Source organism: Macrosteles quadrilineatus, unplaced genomic scaffold (assembly GCF_028750875.1).
Source record: "Macrosteles quadrilineatus isolate MER2022 unplaced genomic scaffold, UCM_ALF_1.0 Scaffold_4__1_contigs__length_99947679, whole genome shotgun sequence".
NCBI lineage: Eukaryota > Metazoa > Arthropoda > Insecta > Hemiptera > Cicadellidae > Macrosteles > Macrosteles quadrilineatus.
Window position 1 is genome coordinate 39363987 of NW_026542597.1, and position 21467 is coordinate 39385453.

At 35.1% G+C, this 21467-nt stretch overlaps 1 protein-coding gene across 2 annotated transcripts; it reads right to left on the reverse strand.

Annotated features, from left to right (window-relative positions):
* Positions 1-130: 130 nt before the first annotated feature.
* LOC128993292 (rac GTPase-activating protein 1) lies at positions 131-20956 on the reverse strand. 2 transcript variants are annotated; one of them, XM_054417086.1, is made up of 13 exons: positions 20823-20956; positions 17424-17541; positions 14869-15071; positions 14214-14376; positions 12565-12716; positions 11345-11492; positions 10866-11043; positions 8636-8762; positions 7891-8037; positions 7088-7338; positions 6169-6301; positions 3119-3243; positions 131-527 (listed from the first exon to the last, which is right to left on the reverse strand). In XM_054417086.1, the coding sequence occupies exons 2-13, from the start codon at positions 17518-17520 to the stop codon at positions 491-493; spliced, it is 1761 nt and encodes a 586-aa protein (XP_054273061.1). In that variant the 5' UTR covers positions 17521-17541; positions 20823-20956; the 3' UTR covers positions 131-490. The 2 variants fall into 2 exon arrangements, with proteins under 2 accessions (XP_054273061.1, XP_054273060.1); XM_054417085.1 differs by having other exon boundaries at positions 20776-20950.
* Positions 20957-21467: the final 511 nt, after the last annotated feature.

Genomic DNA, 21467 nt, shown 5'->3' on the forward strand with positions numbered 1-21467 from the left:
AGGGCGGCCGCCCGCGCCACGTCACTTGTGTGTGCATTGACCAATTTGTTTACATGGGGAGGCGAGGAACGGACATATGTCCTCGCCACGTCTCCGCCCGACGTCCGTTCGGTGTGAATTGGGCCTAATCATGTTATTTTGTTTGGTAGTAATAAATAACCCAGTTTAGTGCGCTTTCATAATCCAACCAATTGTGTCCAACAAAGTAAATCCCTCTTCAACAATAAATTGCAACAATAATGTAACGTTAGTTCAGAAAAGTAAATATTAAATCAATACTACAACTTGAAGGTAATACTAAATATGGTTCGATATGGGCTTTCAAATTTAACAAATCGAAATTTACACTCTTTAGAGTCATTATTATACACCAATAACAGCTAATAACTATTTAACTTTATAAAAATACAGTATCATCATATCTAAGTAGAGTATACAAAATAATAAATCATAATTCTTTAAGTACAAAAAAATATTGTTCATAATGTTCTCAATGAGCCGGTGTATCAAACAACTTCTTGAAACTCCTGTAACAGAATAATAAAATGGGCATATTAGCACGTTCACTGCTAAAGGAAATTATAAAATCGAATCGTATTGCTAAAAAGCTTTATTGTTGTATAACAATCCTTTTTGTGACCTTACTGAAATACAATATTACATAATACGATCGGAAGTGAATATGACGTCAACAAGTAACGTCATACTAATGGGTCAGTACTGACCCACCAGGAGCCAGAGTCAGAAAAAATTGAAATGTCACTGAATACATTATATATGTCACTAAAAATATATGTAGTCATTATCATAAAATAATCAACATAAAATAGTATATCAATTGATTGGAATTGATTATGACTTCATAATGTGACATCATATACATGGGTCAGTGCTGACCCATTAAGAACCGGAGTAAAAAAATTGAATTATTTAACAAAGATGAAAGATGTAAAAGATTTGAAATGTTAATATTATTGAAATAAAATAATTTAAAAGTTAATTTAAATTGAACATGACGTCATATAGCACACAAAAGTAGCACAGCGAGGGGCGTTCACAGTAACGTGGGTCAGTACCGACCCAGCCGCCTCGACGGGAGCGAGACGCGGGAACCAACTCAACGGTGAATAAAGCAAGTCACACACTACATGCTAATGTGGTATAGGTCCACCTTCGACCGACGCTAAGCTCTCACTGAGCAACAGATTGATGCACTGCAGTGTGGGCTAGTACTGACCCGGCCGCGTGAGCGATGCGATTGCCGTGGGTCAGTACTGACCCACCCACAGCAAACTGTTAACAGGTTGTAACATGTATCTGTATTATGACAAGAAGAAAATTATGATGAAATCCATCTCTTAAAAATAACTCACTATCACACAATGGATACTAGATTTGATATACTGATCCATATTATTTATTCAAATTAAGATTGCGATGCTACTGGGTGTATTTTAATCCAAATGTTAATGAATTAGTATGGAGAATGATGTCTTTAGAGAGGGTGTAGCTTTTTTATTGACTAAGATCAGTTGTTTCTCCAGTCAAAACCATTTATCAAAGCCCAATTATCAAGGGCGACTGAGTCCAATTTGATCTACCAAAAATCAAATCAAATCAAATATGCTTTATTCATAAAGTACAGTGTTGTACATTGAATGGTGTCAACTAAATCTATCTTAAATTAATAATTTACAGATTTGCATATCTTGGATCATTATCTAAATCAAAAACCAAGAACCAGGAAATGAAAATAATCAAAACCGAATCAATTATGTACTAACGCTAAGAGGGGAGGTGGAAAAATACTCTTCCAGGGAATAGAATGCTTTCTCTACTAAATATAGTTTTAGTTTTCTCATGAAATTCTTCCTGCTTTGTTCATTTCTGATTTCATTAGGAAGATGCTTAAAAAATTTTAACCCTATATATAGGATGGTTTTTTTCATAGAATTTTAATTTATGTTTACTTGAAATGAGGAATTTTTTATGCCGAGAGTTGTATGGGTGATAATTTGTCTCAGAGGTGCTCAAGCAGTTTTTTACTAGAATAATTGTGTCGTAAATATATTGGCCATATACCGTTAAAATTTTCAGTTCTTTGAATTTGTTTTTGGCTGTTTCATTGTGTTCTAATTTCAAAATTATTCTTATTGCTATTTTTTGAAGTTTAAGTATCCTATCCAAATTTGCTATTGTAGTTGAACCATAAAGGCACAAACCATAGGATAAATGCGAATGGACATTAGCATAATATATGTTTTTTAATGTTTTATGGTTACAAAAATAAGACATTCTAGAGAGTGAATATAGTCCTGAACATAATTTTGAAAGGAGTTTATCAACATGTTCATCCCAGTTTAAATTTTGGTCCACTGTTAGACCTAGAAACTGTGTACTGTGTTTATGTTCAATTTCTTCTGCATTATACATGATATTTGGTTTAATTAGCTTTTTATTTTGATTTGTTTTAAAAGTTAAAAAATTAGTTTTTTTAGGATTAAGCTTCAATTAATTTTGCTCTAGAAAGTTTCCAATGTTTGCCAATTCAACAAAACTCAAAATTTCAACTTGTTGCACTGACTCAGCCGATACTTTGAGATTTGTATCGTCTGCATAAAAACAAAGATTGTTCTGAGGTAAACATGAGAGTGCACCACCAGCATCATTTATATAACATAAAAACAACAGGGGGCCAAGGATTGACCCCTGGGGTACACCACATTTAACCCTTTCAGTTTCAGAAGAAAATGTTGTAATTCTGTTATCATGATTATGTGTGATTTCTACAAACTGACAACGATTATTTAGGTATGACTGAAACCATTTTATTGATTTTTTTGTAACCCCTAAAATGAGTAATTTATCTATCAGTTGGGTGTGGTTGACACTATCAAATGCCTTAGTTAGGTCCATGAAAATTCCAATTGTGAACTCCCCTTTATCAACCGATTCAATTATAGATTCTATGAATGACACTGCTGCTGAAAAGCTACTGACTATTTATATATACTCTATATTGTCTATATATATACTCTATATTGTCTATATATATACTCTAGATTGTTAGATTAGCACCATAACCATAACCACTCAGCTACCCAGCTGTACTACATACCTGGTAGAAGGTGTGCGGAAGTTGCGCGGAGGCTCTGCCAGAGGTGTGCTGTAGATACTAGAGCTGGCAGTGGGCAACACACGATACCAATACTCTGCAGGGACAGACAACAGCTGTTCCAAAACCTGTATCAGAACATGAATATGTTAATTGATAATAGTTTATCATGTCTCTGATGAGACATCTAAGCTTGTCTTTAGATAGTAAATAACTTAAGGTTTAGCATACAAACGTCGATTTTAGATCTAATTAGAAATGTTATTCCTATGTTAGGTAACGCTTTAACCAGTATTTTACTCAATTGGATTGAGCCACAGACCGAATAGGACGAAGTAACATAGGCCTAGTGCTTTTTGTTCAGTACGCCAACTTTTTAAAAAAGCCAAGCTGAGTAGCAGTCAGTTAGAGAAAGTAAAGCTTGTCGTAAAATATAGCATCTTTTTTTGTAAAATCGACTTTGACAGAAATAAAAGCTAAGGGCCTAAGTCAAATTTTAGACAGTAGCAAACCTTGTGAGGGTGCTTAAATTCGTTCCAGGTCCACAGTACTGATAGACAGGTATGCGAAGTTCTACAGGTAAAATACCCAAGTGTCTGTGTACAAGAAGACTATACTGTGTTCTAACTTAAAAAAAATTTAGATGGGGGAGTCTACACTTTTTATTCACCCTGTATGTACACAGATAATCTTCTTGTACACAGACACAGGGTATTTTACCTGTAGAATTTCACATACCCTGCTATCAGTACTGTGGACCTGGAACAAATTTAACTAAGAGATAATCAAGGGGTGATCCAGGCATAAATAAATTGGCTGCTGCACGCAAAAACCACGATATAGCATACTCAAGATCGAAGGATAGTAAAATTAGACCAGTGACTGACAGATTATTAGCTTGGGAAAGGGTAAAAGCTTCAGACTCTAGTATTGGTGACAGGGCTGTGCGAATAGTTCGAAAAACGAATCGAATCCGAATCTTTTTAGAGATTCGATTCGGATTCGAGAACGAATCTACTGTTTCTAACTGGATTCGGATTCGGAATCGATATTCGAATTTACTGGTAAGAGATCCGGGTTCGGATTCGATATTCGAATTTCTTGGAAATAGATCCGAGTTGGGATTCGATATTCAAATTTACTAGATTCTAATTGAATATAATTTAATTTTCAATATAATTTTTTAGACACTAAAAAACTACTTGTGCACTCCGATTTGCTGTTGACTGGTTCATGTTAGGAACCTGACCAACTTGGTGTTAGGCTTTAGGCACATTAGTGTAGGTCGCATTTGAACCCTATCTTGGCTATCAGTAAACTTAACCTGTTAAGGTGTTAGTTGTTACTTGTAATAGTAATGCAGACATAGGCTTGTGTGGAGGATTAACACCGAGGTGTATAATAGGCTGGGCCTATGTTTTAGACTACACAAATTGGTAGTCCATCACTTTTAGCGAGAAACTTAGGCCTAGGTGGTATGCCTAACTTATGCCCAATTTTTTAGTTTCAAAACTTCAAATAGGTAGGCCTAAATTTCATAACTTTTTTATTTGACCCATTTCAAGAATTTTTTTAAGCAATTCCCTAAGTTATTTCAGCCCCAGAAAATGTGGTCTAAAAATGTGAAAATTGGTACTGCTGACTTTCCTCGGATTTGGATTCGACTCTGAACAGGTTTAAATATTCGGATTCGATAACAGCTTTAAATTTCAGATTCGGATTCGATCCAGGTTCGATAATGGCTGTAAATTTGAGATTCGGATTCGACCCAGATTCGACTCGGGATTAATTAAAATATTCGGATTCGATCCGGATTCGATAAAATCTGTTCAGCTATGATTCGGATTCGGATTCGAACCAAAATTTCTGGATTCGCACAGCCCTGTTTGGTGAGAGAGCTGCCCAAAACTTGGTCGGGGAAAAGGGAAGACTTCAAAAATTAAAAAAAAAAAATAAGAAAGAAAAAAACTGTTGGGAAAAAGAAAAAAATCCTAAATGTGCCTGCAAGAGGAAAAATAAAAGTGGATAGTGGCTTTATTTGAGACCTTATACGGGATCTGGTAGTGAAAGTAAAAAAATGTACTCATAGGAAATAATTGAAAGACTTCCAGAAAAACCATTAAGTAGTTTGGATATAATAAAATAAAAAACTTGCTGCTGATTTAAAGTTGCCTTATTTTAGAGGAGTCTTCTTGTACACAGTCACTGATAGTCTTGTATACTGTGAATACAGACAGCTTTGTGTTAGTAAAAAGATTGGGACAAAATCGGTCTTTTACATGGATACAGACAGCTTTGTGTTAGTTAAAAAACTCGGGACAAAATCGGTCTTGTACATGGAAACAGACAGCTTTGTTTTAGTCAAAAAATCGGGAAAAATCTGTCTTGTATATGGATACAGACAGCTTTGTGTTAGTAAAGAAATCGGGACAAAATGGTCTTGTACATGGATACAGACAGCTTTGTGTTAGTAAAAAAATCAGATCCATCAAAACCGGATCCAGCCCAAGATCCGGAATTTTTTGGATCCGATCGGGTGCCAGTTCTAGCTCGGATCCGGTAGTCTGATATCCGGATCCGACCATCACTAATTTTATATCAAATTTGGCTAAAGATGAGATATTTAGTATCTAAAAGTCAATGATACAGCCCAGGTTCTTCAAACCGCTCTTACAGTGTTTTATCAGGAAGTACAGGGAGACTGAGCTTTGCTTGGATTCAATAAACATTTATTAAAGAAGTCTGTATTGAGAGGAGTGGTGGATATTCATGCTTACAGTGTCTGATACCTGATCACTTAGGCTAACTGTGTTAACTGAAGGAGCAAGACGAATATGAGTCAGAGGTTACAATAAAACAATTTGATAACACCTATTTTTTACTTTCCTGATTTTCCTCGTCTTTGAAGTAAAATATTTCAGAAACAAACAAACTATGTATTATCTTCTCTATTCAGGACTATCCGACGCACAACATTCTGGGGACTATCCAACCTACAATTCAGACACAAATTGAAAAAGAAACAAGTACAAATCCAAACAAAATCTACTCACCAGTTTGGCTTTAGCAGTCTGACTGTACGTCTCGCTAGCATTGTACTCAGAAGGGTAGCCAACCACGGTGGGTCCTAAAATTGTAGCTAGGTTACTCACTGTCATCTTGTTTGCCTCTTTGGCCTCTGCCACTCTGAAACAAATAATCCTTTGAGTATTAAAAACCTGTTTGGACTTTCAAATATTCTATTTACCATCTTGTCTATGATTGATTATTATTAGAGAGCTATTATTTTGTGTAAATCTTCAAGTTAAAGTTGATTTTGAGGAAAGTCTTTGTTAATTGCATATATGATAGTAATTTAGTATATTATTCAGTGGCACAACAGTTAGAAATCCGAGAATTTTGGCTATGAGAGGTCAGATTAGGCCTGAAATAATTCAGGTTAGTTCGAGCGGAGTTATCTATTTTTGTCATTGCAGAAAGCATCTGCGAAGATGTGCGATTAAAAATTCACTATCACGCCCCAATTGCAGGTGATGTTCACGGTTTTACCGTGATTGTCAGAAACAATGTTGTTGCCGTAAATTTTACGGACATTTTAGATTTCACCAGAATATTTATGATTTCGCTGTGTCCAGAGATGTTCACAAATTCGCCTCGACCGGGAATTCCACGCAGATAAGGGAGGGATCATGTAAAATATTGTACAACTCGACTGAAGAATTACAATTTCCAAAACAACCAGATGTTTGTCCAAGACTTGAAGCCCAACATTTTTGACTAGGTCAAACTCGACCCAAGGTAAAGAGTCTGGCTTGGGGACCCCTAACTACATTATATTAAAATTTAATCCTTTGAATGTGTCAAACAAAACTTTCCCCCCACCGATATATAAGTCTTTACATTATTTTAGTAAACTTTATGATGAACCAAAGTATTGACAATATAAGTACATAACAATGTGTGGACGGCTACCTCAGCAGGTGCAAAATCAGGTAGGCAAGAGTGTCGCGGTTGGCTTGTGGCAGCTGTGATACAGCTTGGTACAGCTCTGCCTTGCGTTCCTCTACGTCTCGCAGCTCTGACGCACGAGTGAACTGCCACCACAGTGCGTGGGTCACCAGCGGCTCCTTCAGATTGCGCAGGAAGTCCTTGAGACAGCCGCAGATAACATGGATGTCCAGCTCCGTGAGCCGCGGCACACCACGTCCCTTCATGAACTTCTCCTGGAAGACATAGTGACATGTTAAACATGCTACTATCAAGAGAAAAAAAATGTAACAACTATTTTAAGGAAATATCAGTATTATTATTATGATCTTTAAAAAACATATTGGCTCCTGGATTCTAATTTTCTCAGAAGATAAGCAAGCTGAACTGTATCCAATAACAAAATTTAAACTACCAATTAGCTTTCCTTTAAAAAATAGCCATAAGTTCCATAAGGTAAAAGGGAAAGGTAATTCATACAGGAGCGATCTCATACTTAAGTTAAGGCAGAAAAAGTAGTAGGCCTTGTCCTTTTGCCTAATCTATATCAATGACATAGGCTATGTCATCTATAAAGTTTGAATAAATTTACACAAGAATAAAAGGCATTAATAAATTACCAACAACTTTAGTAGGTCTTAAGGTATAAAAAAAAAAAATTGCAAGTTGTTTCATTTGTATTCATTACAGGTATTAAATACCTTACAGAATGGATAAGAAAATAGAAAAAAATTGGGATTGAAAATATGACTAAAATAATTTGAAAACATACATAAAGAAGTGATTACCTTGAGTGCCCTGACCTCCCTGTCGGACCCTGGGACTCTGTATATGCCATGCTCGTTGAGACCTCGAGTCTCTATCTCCTTGATGCAGTGTACGACCAGTGCAGGCACCATGGGCGGTGTAGAAGGTGCGTAATCAGCTACCACCCCCTGTCATCAATGTCAACTTCAGAGATAACTCCATAACATGAACAAACCTTGATCTTAACTTTGGGGTCCATCCAAAATTTAATAGGATGGAAACCCAACAATTAAAACTTGACAAAAGTCAATAATTTTACCAAAAAACTTATTCCAACAAACACAAAGAAGCCTGAACAAGTATTACTAATTACTAAAACAATAAAAAGTACCTATTCAAAATTTGGTTCAAAGCACAACGGTTATAGTTTCAAAAAACTTCCAGCCTATTAACTCAAATGAGTTGAAAATATCAACAGCCTTATGTTACACATACAAAATGACAATTGATAAGCATGGCTAAAACGTATAAAAACTTAGTTCTTGAGGTTATTTTCATAAAACTACAAACATTGTGCAGGCGTCAAAAATGCCTTGTTTAATATTTCACTAGTCTGAGCGTAGAGCTATCAAATTTTTAGCCAGCCATTGTCCAACATAAAGTTAGAAACTGAGATTACCAGTATGAGCTATTTTATAGAGACCTATTGAAAAATTCTAATTTTCTAATTAAGTAGGTAACCATGATTTAACCATTCATCAAGTTTGTGTAGAGTAGTGTTTATACCATGTTCTTGTGTGAAATTGGTGTTGATCCCGGTTCAATGCAGGGTAGCGGCAACAAATCCTTGCAGATAGTGTGACACGAGGATCTGCAGTTTTGGCACTTCATCACAGTGTTGCCAAACTTGATTCTGCGGTAACATAAAACATAATAGAAGTCAAAAATTGATCCTGTGGTGAAGTAAATATAGAGATGTCACAATTTGATCCTGTTACATTGCTACAGATCTTGTATGACACATTGGCAGTACCAAGTTAAACAAACATAATAGTGTCATATTCAACTACTACAGAAACCCACAGAATAATAACTTATTACTCTAGAGCGTTTTAAACTTGAGTAGCCTATAACATAGCCAATTAAAACATATAATACCATAGCCTACAATTACCAACGTTACTAGATCAAAGATGAGGTAAACTTTAAAATGATACAAATTTAATTCCAAACTCAGCTGCCATATTACATTGGGCATACACAGAATTAGTCACTAATCATACCCGAACGAGGGTTTTCTGTAGATAAAAAAATGTTCTCCAGGAACAAACTTGACAAGTAAAAAAAAACATTTGTAGAGATACCAATCTTAGTTTCAGAGAAAAAGATCTTAAAGTCAAGTAAATTAACATTGCGGAGATAGGGACACCTGTATCCCATTAAAGCGTGTACCATAAATTCCCATTGCAGCTAAACGAGATAGTTTAAATCGAACACCAGTACTTTATTCATTGCTACATCCACTAGGCCTACTTATTCAAGCCACTTCCCACCACTATGTGAATATTAGTCCTGGCATAATAACTGATAGCAATGTGAAAGAAAAGCTACACTAACAATTATGGATTGTGTTCTGTTGTCAGATTTTTTATCCATTTTTTGTTCCAGCCAAACAATTTTTTTTTGAAAAGGTGTCAATACCAGACCCGGTTTAAGGGGTAAGTAAAGTACACCAGGGTGTCCACCAGGCCAACCAGAAAAAAATCATGAGTAATTCATGAGTAAAAAAAATCCAGGTAGTTCAGTTCATACTTTTCATACTAAAATTTCCAACGTGATTTGCGCAAACTCTCGCAATGCTGTTTTAGCTCTAACACAGCTCGCTATTTTAGTTATCTGAAAGAGCATTCTTATTTCAAGAAATAATATTTATGATTACTGTAATATTGCCTGACACAAGTATTCAATTTTTATATATTACTGATTAAATAATCCGAAAATTAAAAACTAATCCTTAAACCTGCAATTTATCAATAAATTCTTAAAAATAGTCATATGTCGATACTAAAATTTTTTTAGACACCTGAAAATTTGATTCTTAATACTGATAATTTAAATTTTACCAAATTTTCTGCAATGATTACTACACCAACCCCTGTCTTTATGTACTTTCATATAGTATGTAATTTTGGAGTTATAGGTTGTTTCTCAAGTGACCTACAGAAATGATCAATGCAGAAATTACTAAAATTTCATGTAGCGAATTTAAATTTTAAACCCTTCTAAACACATACCACGTTAAAGGTAAATGAAGATATTACAAAATATAAAAAAAAACTTTCTAGAAGTGTGCAATTTTGAAATTTTTGGTCCAGTCAAACTCTAGGTTATATCATCACCATCTAACACTGTCATAGAGACACCATCATCGTTTTCTGCCATAACTGAAAAATCCTGAACATCTCACTCAGTAACAGAATCATCACCACTGTCTTTCGTGGTCGTGACAAAGTTATGATATTTTTCAGAGATCCTCGTCTCCCGTGGCCACGGAAAATTCCCGGTAAAATACAAAATTCACGCATAATTCCCGGTTTTCCCGGTCGGTGGACACCCTGTACAGATGGATATAAGAGGTTGAAAGTTAATTTACACCTCCATATTGTAGGTGTAAGGCACATGTTATATGGGCAGCTTTAGCGTGTTAGATTGATTGCTGACGTTAATACAAAAAACCGAGCTGACCAAATGCGCAAGGGTAGTGTGTGGTAGGGGATGATGATGTTTCTGTTACTAATGAGCGATAATAAGGATTTTAGCTTGACCGCGGTAGTCAGTCATGATGTATTGGTGACTGGAGAAAATATTCAGGATTTCACAGTGATTCTAAAAGACCATGATGATGTCTCCACGGCGGAAACTGGTTTTTGGGCTAATTGAAAATGTCAGCCTGATAACATTATCTTTTTGATATCCAATCAATCAGTTATGGTATTGACACAACTCTACTAATTACCTTTTCTGACAGACGTCACAGTCCTCTGGCCGTATGATGGTCTTGCTGACCAGGTTGTGGCGACGAGTGGTCAGCTTGTTGGAGCCACTCAGCAATACTCCCACCTGGTGAGGAGTGGCTTGTGTGTATCCTGTGTTGTTGTCTACAGACAGGCCGGACTCCACTGACTCCATGGATCCTACAAAGCAAACAAAGTGGTTGACAGACAACATAAATATACACATTCAGTGATTTCCCTCTTTAGTTTTTAAAAGCGATATGCATTTGAAAATTGAATCTTGAAATCGAAACGACAATGGATACAATAGAATTAGACCCAATCTATCTCTTTTTGTTGATCACCTATCAACTTTGTTGGCAGTTTATCCTGCCATTCTCTTCATTACATTTATTTATAATATTGAACATCGTTGTTAACACTATAGAGATGCATGTAGGGAAATGATCAGGTGGATGTCTAAGTGTTTACAACTACTGACCAGTGCGGGAGGGTGAAGGAGCCGTCGGGAGGTTGAGCAGTGGTGCAGGGATTGTCTCAATGTGAGACTTGGCCTGTAGTGAGCCGTTATGTTCCATCGTCACTGTCGTAGTGGCCACCATGCGTTCTGCTCCGTCTCGCCCATTCATCTATACAGAAATCAAACAAATAATGGATGTAACATTGTTTGTGCCCACAGTTTGTAACATAATCTATAACATTATCTGTAAATCTGTGACATGATTTCCTATGGTTATTTTGGTTTGTCAGGGTTCTTCAGGGATCGGATTTAGGACACATTACTTTTCTTCATTTTTATCAATCCCAAGTTGTCTTACTAACTAAAATAAATTATTATTTGCCTATGATTTATAAATTTGTACGTGAATAAATTCTAATGCTTGCAACTACAGTAGAAAGCCCAATTAACCGAAATAAAGAGGGTAAAGCCGTTTCATATAGTCAATTTTTGGTTTAACCTGTCATATGCTAAAAATAGCCTATGTAATACTACTGCAATGCGTTAACAGCACAATTGTGACATTGACTGATGGTGGGGAACCCAGGTTTCGGTTAAAAGGGGGTTCTACTGCATTACAATCCTGAATCAACCGACTCAATTCCTGGTGTCGGTCTCACACAGGTAACATACTGGCTTAGCTTTATAATTTTTTTCATCTCTGACAATGGTCAGATTAATCAATGTGGTCTATCTTGGACATTAAGATAAGCTAACTAAACTCTAGACCCTTTTCAAGAATAGTTTTCAATCGGTTACATGTCTCTTACTTATATTCTTTTACTTATATACGGTGAAACCACTTTTCACTGCGCAACCCATTAAACCAAAACCATCATAAAAATTCAAATTAATTGGAAAAGCAGCTAGGCAACAGGGACTGTCTGTTGTGGCACAGGTGGCTGGCCCGGCTTGGCCAAAAGAATGTAATGAGGCAAAAAACCACATGGATCTCATGTGTGATATATGCTTAGTGTTCAACAAAAACACTGTAGATTATTTTAAGAAATAGATTTGGTGTACAGTTGTAGATATTATTGTTTAGTTATATTAACTAATCTAATTTTTTTATGCATTATCTAGCACCTTGGACAAATTGCTAAGTTAAAATACTCAGTAAAAGCTTGGTCAATATTTACAAACATCAACAACTTATAACCGAGTAGTATAACGTCTCTCTTATAAGACTCTCTTTAACTTACCTCAAGTACGTGGGACCGCCTTCTCTTGGCAGAAGGCACCTCCTCGTAGCCTGACACGCGGCTCTTCTTGTAACTCCTTCTCTTGCGCAACACAGACTCCACGTCCAAATCATCTTCTGAGCGAGAGAAGCTCAGGTCGGAAAGTATTGACCCTGCAATCAACCGCAGAGTAAAACTTCATCCCCCAGAACTGTTTTTAAATTTCAATGCCTCGCTCAAATTCATTATATTATTTTTATAATACCCTGGAAGACTTGTCAATTTAAAAATACCCCCGCCGCAGCAAACCTGCAGACTAGGAGAATTTCAGTGGGTCAGATTGAATTTTTACTCAAATACTTCCATAACCAGAGGTATTTATTGTTCATTTGAATAACATTAGATTTTAGCAAGTGCTTAGGTTTGCTGGCAGAAGACCACTCTGCAGGCCGAGACTGCGATGGAGGAGTCAGGTCCTGAAGGATGTGGCTCTGTTGGGCACTACTCCTGAGGCAGCAGAGAATAGAGAAGAGTGGAGAAGAATCGTTGGCGAGGCCAAAACCCTTTTGAGGTTTCAATGGAAAAGGAGGTAAGGTAAGGTAAGTTTGGTTTGCTGGTGAAATAGTTAGGGATAGGCCTACTACTAACATCATTATTGAATTTTTTTTAAAGATAGGTATGAAATATTTTATTGTAATATTTTATTTTAGAGAATTTAATTTCAATCTTTGGATTTATACAGGGTGTTTCAGTAAAGCGTAGCGGGCTATGCAGATTCAGATTCTACATGCAAAAATAAGTCGAAAATGTGGAATAACATTTTTTCGATTTCGGCTTAGTTTGGCCGTAATCCGCCATTTTGTATTTTTTGAAAATAATTAATAACTCAAAAACCCTTGGAGATATTTTTATGAAACTAGTTATAAACTTTATGTGTACAGGTATAAACATTCTCCGAAAATATCTTTGATCAGGCTCATCTAGTTTCAAAATAGCGGCCATTTAAAATTTTGTTTTAATGGCCGGTTTTCATTGAGTTTTACTTAAAAAAAATGTAAATGGACGCCATTTTGAAATTTAATGAGCCTGATCAAAGATATTTTCGGAGAATGTTTATACCTGTAGACTTAAAGTTTATACCAAGTTAGGCTACATAAAAATATCTCCAAGGGTTTTTGAGTAATTAATTATTTTCAAAAAAATACAAAATGGCGGATTACGGCTGAACTAAGCGGAAATCGGAAAAAAGTTATTCAACATTTTCGACTTATTTTTGCATGTAGAATCTGAATCTCTATAGCCCGCTACGCTTTACTGAAACACCCTGTATATAAAATGTCCAAAGATTTATTTTTATAAAAATTATGAGGTTATTAGGTTTCAAATTTTTAAGCAAATTTTCCTATAGACAATTACAGTGGAATCTTTACCGTAAAACAGTAGGTACAGTAGGTCTGCTCTGGGACCTCTAAACATTTTCATTTCAGAACATTCAGAAGCCAAAAACTACTTACAAAGGACCTACTTTGTTTTACAGTAGTAACAAATTTATTTTTCTTCAGCTTCTCACAATTTTTCTACATACCTACAGTAGTAAAATTTGCAACAGTTTGTAGCACATAAGGATACAATTCAGAACATTTTTATTTAACCTAAATTCCCGCAGATACCTGTCGAGTCAAGTTCATGAATAGCGCTCAGCCGATCCATACAATCGTAGCTTGTGCGGCTCCTGCTGGTGGTGTCTAGGAACTTGAGCTTCTCTCTCGTCTCATCGTGCAGATGATTGCGAGTGTCAGACAGAAAAGTCCTCACTGTCTGCAGTTGGCGCTCCTGTAATAAAGAAACCATAATTTGTTAAAGAATATGATAAATTGGTTCTTTGATCTATTTATCAAACATCACAGTCAAACATGCAATTAATTCAAGAATAAACCAATCATTAATAAAACACTTTGATTCTGTTTTAAAATTACCTACTGGGACTCAATATATGGTTTAAAAACATTTTATGCAGAGAATTCTATGTAGGCTAGTTAAGTACTGTAACTTATTTGCAAATTTTCCTAACATACGGTAACATAAACTCTACCCTTAAATTTAAATATTCTACAAAAAAATAGGTGTGGCTTGCCTAGTGGCTTTGGAACAATAGTAATATGTTCAATCCCCAACTTGGCAATAACAATTTGTGGAGTGTAGACCACTTTGTTCCTTTGTTGTAACATTAAAAATTACACTGACATAGACACCAACAGAAAAAGAATCTGATAAGCTCAAGACCAATATATAGTTAACTACTACCAGAACTGTAGTTACACTTACTGTTTTCATTCTTTCTTCTTCTGCCTTGTGCCTCATGTTCTTTTCTTGGTCCAACAGCTTCCGAGCAGTGGTTAACCTCGAGTCAAGGTTATTAATTTCCTTCTTTGCTTCATTTAGTGATTTCTTTAGGGCTCTATTTTCTTGCATACATTCAAACCACTTCAAACGGCACTCTTCTTGAGAGGTGACAAAGCGCAAGAACTCTAGAAAAGAAGATATTTAAGTTTAAAAACTTGAGTTTTACTTCTTGTAGGCTAACATGATTCAGTATTTGTTACAAAAAAACATTGCAGGCCGGGCCTACAACATTAGATTATTCTTTTTCAGCATTGAAAATTGTTGTAACTTGAACTGGTAGTCTGGTATTTTTAATGTTTAAATCACGAATTGAAAAGATAACTATTTTTATCTTCTACACATTAAAAATCATTTGCAAAACTATGACAGCTTGCCTGACCATACTACTGGGACCGAATTACTTGCGGTTGGTACCAAATGAAAGATATATTCCTGTAGATGTGCAGAATCCCTTTATAAATTAAAATAGGCTCAAAAATAAGCACAAATAAGGAATTTTAAATTTTAAAAAATTAACACGGGTTTTATGGGTTGCCATGCTGGTGAAAAAATAACAACAAAATATAAACAGAAAATCCAAACATAAGTTATAAATTCCAATCGCATGTTTTATTTACAGCGTGGGATGAAAATAGAGAAGTTTGCACAATACATACTTTTGGTCAAGTTTTCGACTAGGGGCGAGCGCTCGCTGAATAACTAAGAAGTGAACTGCCTTGTATAATAATTTGTAATGAACTAGAAGAAATATAAACATTGAAACAATAAACATCTGTCTTGATCATTATTTGAAATTATACATAGGTACTAACTAAACCATATGTTGTTAAGACAGATTCATGGATATGACAAAAGTTAAATCTTAAAAAATCTCCTCTGGGAACAAAATTATATTTTCCTGGAAAAGCTTCTGCTGCAAAACTTACAGTCTATCGCTACCTTTGTGTGTTGTTTTATCTTTAACAAGTATAGATAACTTAAAAAAAGTAAAATATTTAGGCCTACCTAGGTACTTATCACCCCAGGACATAATTGTATGTTTTAGAGATTCGACGATCTTGAGCATTGTACAGCTATTAACCTAACCTACAGCTACTACCAATAATGGTAGTTTTGAGGTAATGATTAAATAAATTCTTTAGTTTATGATAAGTTTAATTTTCATAGTTTTATTTTTGAGCCCAATAATTTTAATAATAAAAAGTATAAATTGTAAAAGTAATTATTGTGAAAATCTGACGTAATTTAATTAGAAACTATTCAACTTGTTGGCTTCCATTCAACTAAGTAAGAATAGACCTAGACTAGACACATATAACATAACACATCCACTCTGATCCTTTCTAACACAAACTTAGGAGATAAGACATAATTGATGTGTATGCCTATTCAGTTAATGCTGTAAATGTTGTCCAATCATCAGCCCCAGCAGCTAGATTATAGGGGAACACTCATAGTCCAAATTTATGCAATCCTCAACTTGAATCACCACAGAAGACTGATAAGCTAAACAAACACTCATTTGAAGCGTTTTACATCTCTGTGACACAACTAGGATGTCATTTGATGTCCTTCAGTTTTTTATAGGTAAGTTTCATTTTTTTGTGGTTGGATGAAGTAGGCCTATAATGTGCATTTCCTTCAACCAAAACTTGACAAAGTGATCAGATCTATAAAACCAAAATTCAACCGTAAAGGGTTTTTTTTTAGAAGAGGATAAGTTAGTTCAGCTAGCTTAAGTTACCTAAGAAAATTAAAGTCCAAGGCCTAATGGATATAGGCTAAGTTATATACAGTATAGTCCCGTTAGTGCGAAATGGTTGGGACCGGACCCATTTCGGATTACCGAATATTTCGGATTAAACATTTTTTTTTATTTATAAAAATATTTTTATTTTTTAAGACGCTATAGGCACGAGCCTGGGATTGTTTTTCACATTACTTTAGTCTAGACCTGGGGGCTGCAGCATTATCACTTAAATAAAATCCATTTGTGATTTGGCGGGATTGGAACCCAGGACAAAAATGAAAAATGTTAATAAAAAAATGGCAAAATATTTACTAAAATACTCTATAAAACAAGTCTATCTCGCCCGGCCGCTACAGAATAATTTGGAAGAGGTACAGCAAACTGTTAAAAGTTGAATACAAAAATTAAACAAATATATTTTTTGGTTTCGGATTAAGCGGACTTTCGGATTACCGAAGTTCGGATTATCGGGACTCCACTGTACAATAAAATAAATGTTAAAGGCATTAATTTGCAATAGGTTAATCCACATTAGGTAATCTAAACTCTACTAATGATCTGGCTTGGTTTTGAAAGATAAACCTTAAAAGTTAGGCTAGTTTCAAAACTAAATTTGGTATGTTCTTTTTCATATATCATTCTATTAGGTTACTTTTCGAACAATTAAAGATAAACCTTTTTACGTAAGTTAATTTGACTTTAAAGCATTTGTCGGTATTAAGCTCACCTTCCAGTGGAGACTGGTTTAAGGCAGCTGAAAGTCTCCGAATCTCGTCTAAACGAGATACCAAAGACCTGTCTGTAGTATGCCTAGTAGTCATCATTCAGCAATCTTTTAGAATCACCTGTAAACAAATGTACTTTTAGATCTATGAACTGGAGTAGGCCTAACTTATGCCTTTCTTTTTACACAATAGGCAAAGAGCTTTAGTCTAATACCCCAGTAACTTAATAACTTATATGATATTTACTTAAAATAAAAGCTGTGGCCTTTTTTGGCAGGAGAATCAACTTACACAGTACATTTAGACACCCTAAGTACATTTTGTTTTTACTTTAAGTAGCTTAAGTTAGGCCTAGACCTTAGTTTCAAGACGTTGGTGATTGTTTTAAATATCTAAAAACATTTAACTTACCTATGTCATAAAAGCTTAGGTTACAGTGAATTAAAGTTAACCTAACCTTCTGAGTAATGCCATAAAGCAAAATAAGACACTGGTAAGTTACCTACATAACTTAGCCCTTTGAGTGCCGTCGCGTCTCGTGTCTCGCTCCGAGACGCACCATTGTCGTAGTTTGAGTACCGAACGTCTTGTAGCGAGACGGTCGAGATTGCACGAGAAATGCCAGCGTCTCGGAGCGAGCCGTTTAGAAAATCACTTCATATATGGTAGTATCGCATTTCAATAAAGCTGGCTGCAAATTGTATATTTTGTGCGCATAAGTTATGGCTTCTAATAGTATTTTAATAGTAATTTGAATTATTAACATAGGCTAATAATAACAACATGAAATCATTGACTATTGGATACAGAAGACATAAAATAAATACATTTGTCATAGGCCTACATGATTTCTCTTAGTTTTCAATGCTATTTAAAATGAAAAATGTAAAATTGAATGTAAATGAATAATTTTAAATTATGTTATTTTAACTCAAACTTTAAAAATGAGAATAAATTGCACCATTTTTCTGTCTTGTCCATGAATATATTTTTTATTTTAATTTGAATGAATCCCCAACTAAAATTAGTAGCCTATTTTACAATGTACAGTCTAATCATGATCTACAAAACAAAACAAATTTCTAGGCCAAAAATGTTAATGAATTAGTATTTTATGACGATTTTCCTAAACACCTACATTTATGTGGAGAGATTGCTGGCATTCCGAGTTGTAAGCAATACCACATGTAGGTCAGGCAAACCTCAGATAAAATTGTTTCACCCGCTCGAGGCACTCAAAGGGTTAGTAGGCCTAAACATGAATAATACTTTAATACTTTACTTTAATACTTTTTTATGAAATGGCGACCATACATAGTAGGTATTTTAAGCCAAGTATGAATGGGGATGAGTGGCGCGATCTTGTAGTCTTGTTAGTGACTGAGGCCGACATTCCTTAGACACAGCTGTTAATTAATAGCACATACAGCTAATGGCAACTAAGGGACCTACAGTTTATAGTGGAATCCGAACCACATTTTTCGCCTTGGTAGGCTATACGAATTGGTCTAATTACCAGGATAGTACTGTGGATAGTCGTAGTACTCACTCGTGAGGACGTTAATCCACACCAGGGAGTATTGCATCCACAGTGCATGCCTATAAATATCCACAATTCGTGAAATCCTAGTAGCTGGATTACAGGACGACGCCACCCGAAACTTAAGACATGATATTTTGGGGAATTTCTAAAAGACAACCTGGATTAAATTAACATGACGTGTGGTAGGGCAAGGCCTAGCTAGGCAACTGATTATAGCTCAACACTGTTCAATGGCGCGACTAACTTAGCATGCCAGGTCAATCTCACACATATAACTTAGGTTGCACTTTAGTTTAGGCCTACTTACGTCCTACATTTTACTATAAATACATTAACTACCAGCTGATTATAAATTAAAACTATTCTAAACTAAACCACAGTAAACATTAATACTATAACCCAGAATACCAAACGCATGGTAAAAAGCATTAAGTACTTTGAGAGAGAGCTTAACTTAAAATACCCCCGCCTCAGCAAACCTGCAGACTAGGCAAATTTTCATCTACCTGACTGGAATTCCACTAAATTATTCCCTTAAAATTGTCGGATTTATTTCCTATTTAAATATCATTAATTTTAATGAGCACTTAAGTTAGGTTTGCTGCTACAGGGAAGAAAATTAGGGGGGTTTATGAATAGGGAAAATAAGTAGGGGTTTTTTTTTGCTTAGTATGAAAGTAATTAAAAAATTTCATAAAAATATGTCCTACAACAGTTTATTTATTCCATAGGCCTAAGAATAACAGTAGGCCTAGGCCTAATTTTAAATTTACACTTTTTTGGGATTTTTCGTGTAACCGTTAGGCATACAACAATGCTTCAATATAAACATAGTAGGTAGTCAGAAATTGCAAAATTTCATGTTTTCAGGGTGAAAAATGAGAAAAACCCATTTTTACCCCGTAAGCCCCTGTTTCCAAAGTCCGATCATGCTGGTTCGCGAACTCGTTCCAGGACAATAAATGTAGGTTTAGGCCCTATATGTTCATACCAAATTTCATCAAAATTGGATCATTTTTGCTCGAGTTAGCATGGTAACGGACATATTTATATATATATATATATATAAATAGGCCTATACATAAGTTATATAAATAAATATATGTATAGCCTATATAACTTATAAGTTAATATGGCTGCACTTTACTTTAGGTCCTACACTCATTCGAATGAATATATCGAATGAAACAATCGAATAATCGATATTTTCATTCGGTTGTTTGTGTAGGACCTAAAGTAAAGTGCAGCCGTTAATATGAATTTGAAAGGATGGTGTTTTTGGCCTCTAGGGACCTCAAAACGAAAAAGTAAATTGGTTCCGGATCCAGGTCTTACCATGAGTACCCATTACGGTAATAGCTTATTCCCTATATGGGAAATGCGCTAAAAGGCTAAAACAACGATTTAACTCCAATTAGGCCTAAATATACAGCACTTTATCAGAAACAGAAGATTACACAACCTAAAAAATTTGCTAAACAAAACATTTAGCAGAGTTAACTGAAAGTTCTTCCTTAAAGGTCAAGTTACTGCATGTTTTTTGTTAGTTTTGTGCATGATTTGCTTTGATGTTGTTGTTAGCTTAACTTATTTAAGAACTTATAGGCCTATTGTATTGCTATTATTACTTGGATATACTATCTATATATATAATGAAAATTATAAATTTTCATTGCACAACGGTTGAAAGAAATGCTAATATACATAGCCTATTTTTGAACCAAGCGAACAAGAGTAAGGGAGTTACTAAACTTAGGAGTTGAAAGCGATGGAGCTCTTGAGGCTTTATTATTATTACTAATTATCATTACCTACACAATATTCCTGTAATTTGTTAAAATCCGAATGGATAACTTACTGTCAAGTTAATTGCAGTCAGCCGAAAACAATAGTCAACAACATGTATAGATAACACTACTGTCACAAAATATTAAATTGAAATACGAATTACGAATCAGAAATAACCGCCCATCGTATTTTTCACCAGTTCCCCCAAACATAACCCCAAGCCAAATTTTGAAAAAGCAAAAGAACAACGGTAGGCACTAGACAGCCTAACGAGAAACTGCTGAAGCTATCGATGACCGCTGATGAGATATGTATAAAAAATAGGCTATTTATGGTTGTTGTTGACTCAAAATCCTTTAATAATGCTTTTAATAATCCTCATAATACTCTGTATTGCTTTATTCCCTCAAATTTCATAAATGCACTCATTTATTGAGCTTCAGAACTTTATTACTTAAATTAGTAGTATTACTGTACGCCAGTTGCTACTACCATTGAGTATAAACCTAACTTAGGTAACTTAGGTAAACCTAACTTATACTCAATGCTACTACGAATCTAAGCTCACAAATCTTCAAAAGAAAGCTTATGAAAATTATTTTACTACTCAACTTTTTGAGGAAAGGTTGGAAAAAACAATGATCACATGTTTTAATTCATCCTGGAAGCTTTTTCTTTACTATAAATTTTGAACTGCTTAAACTATGTTTGAATT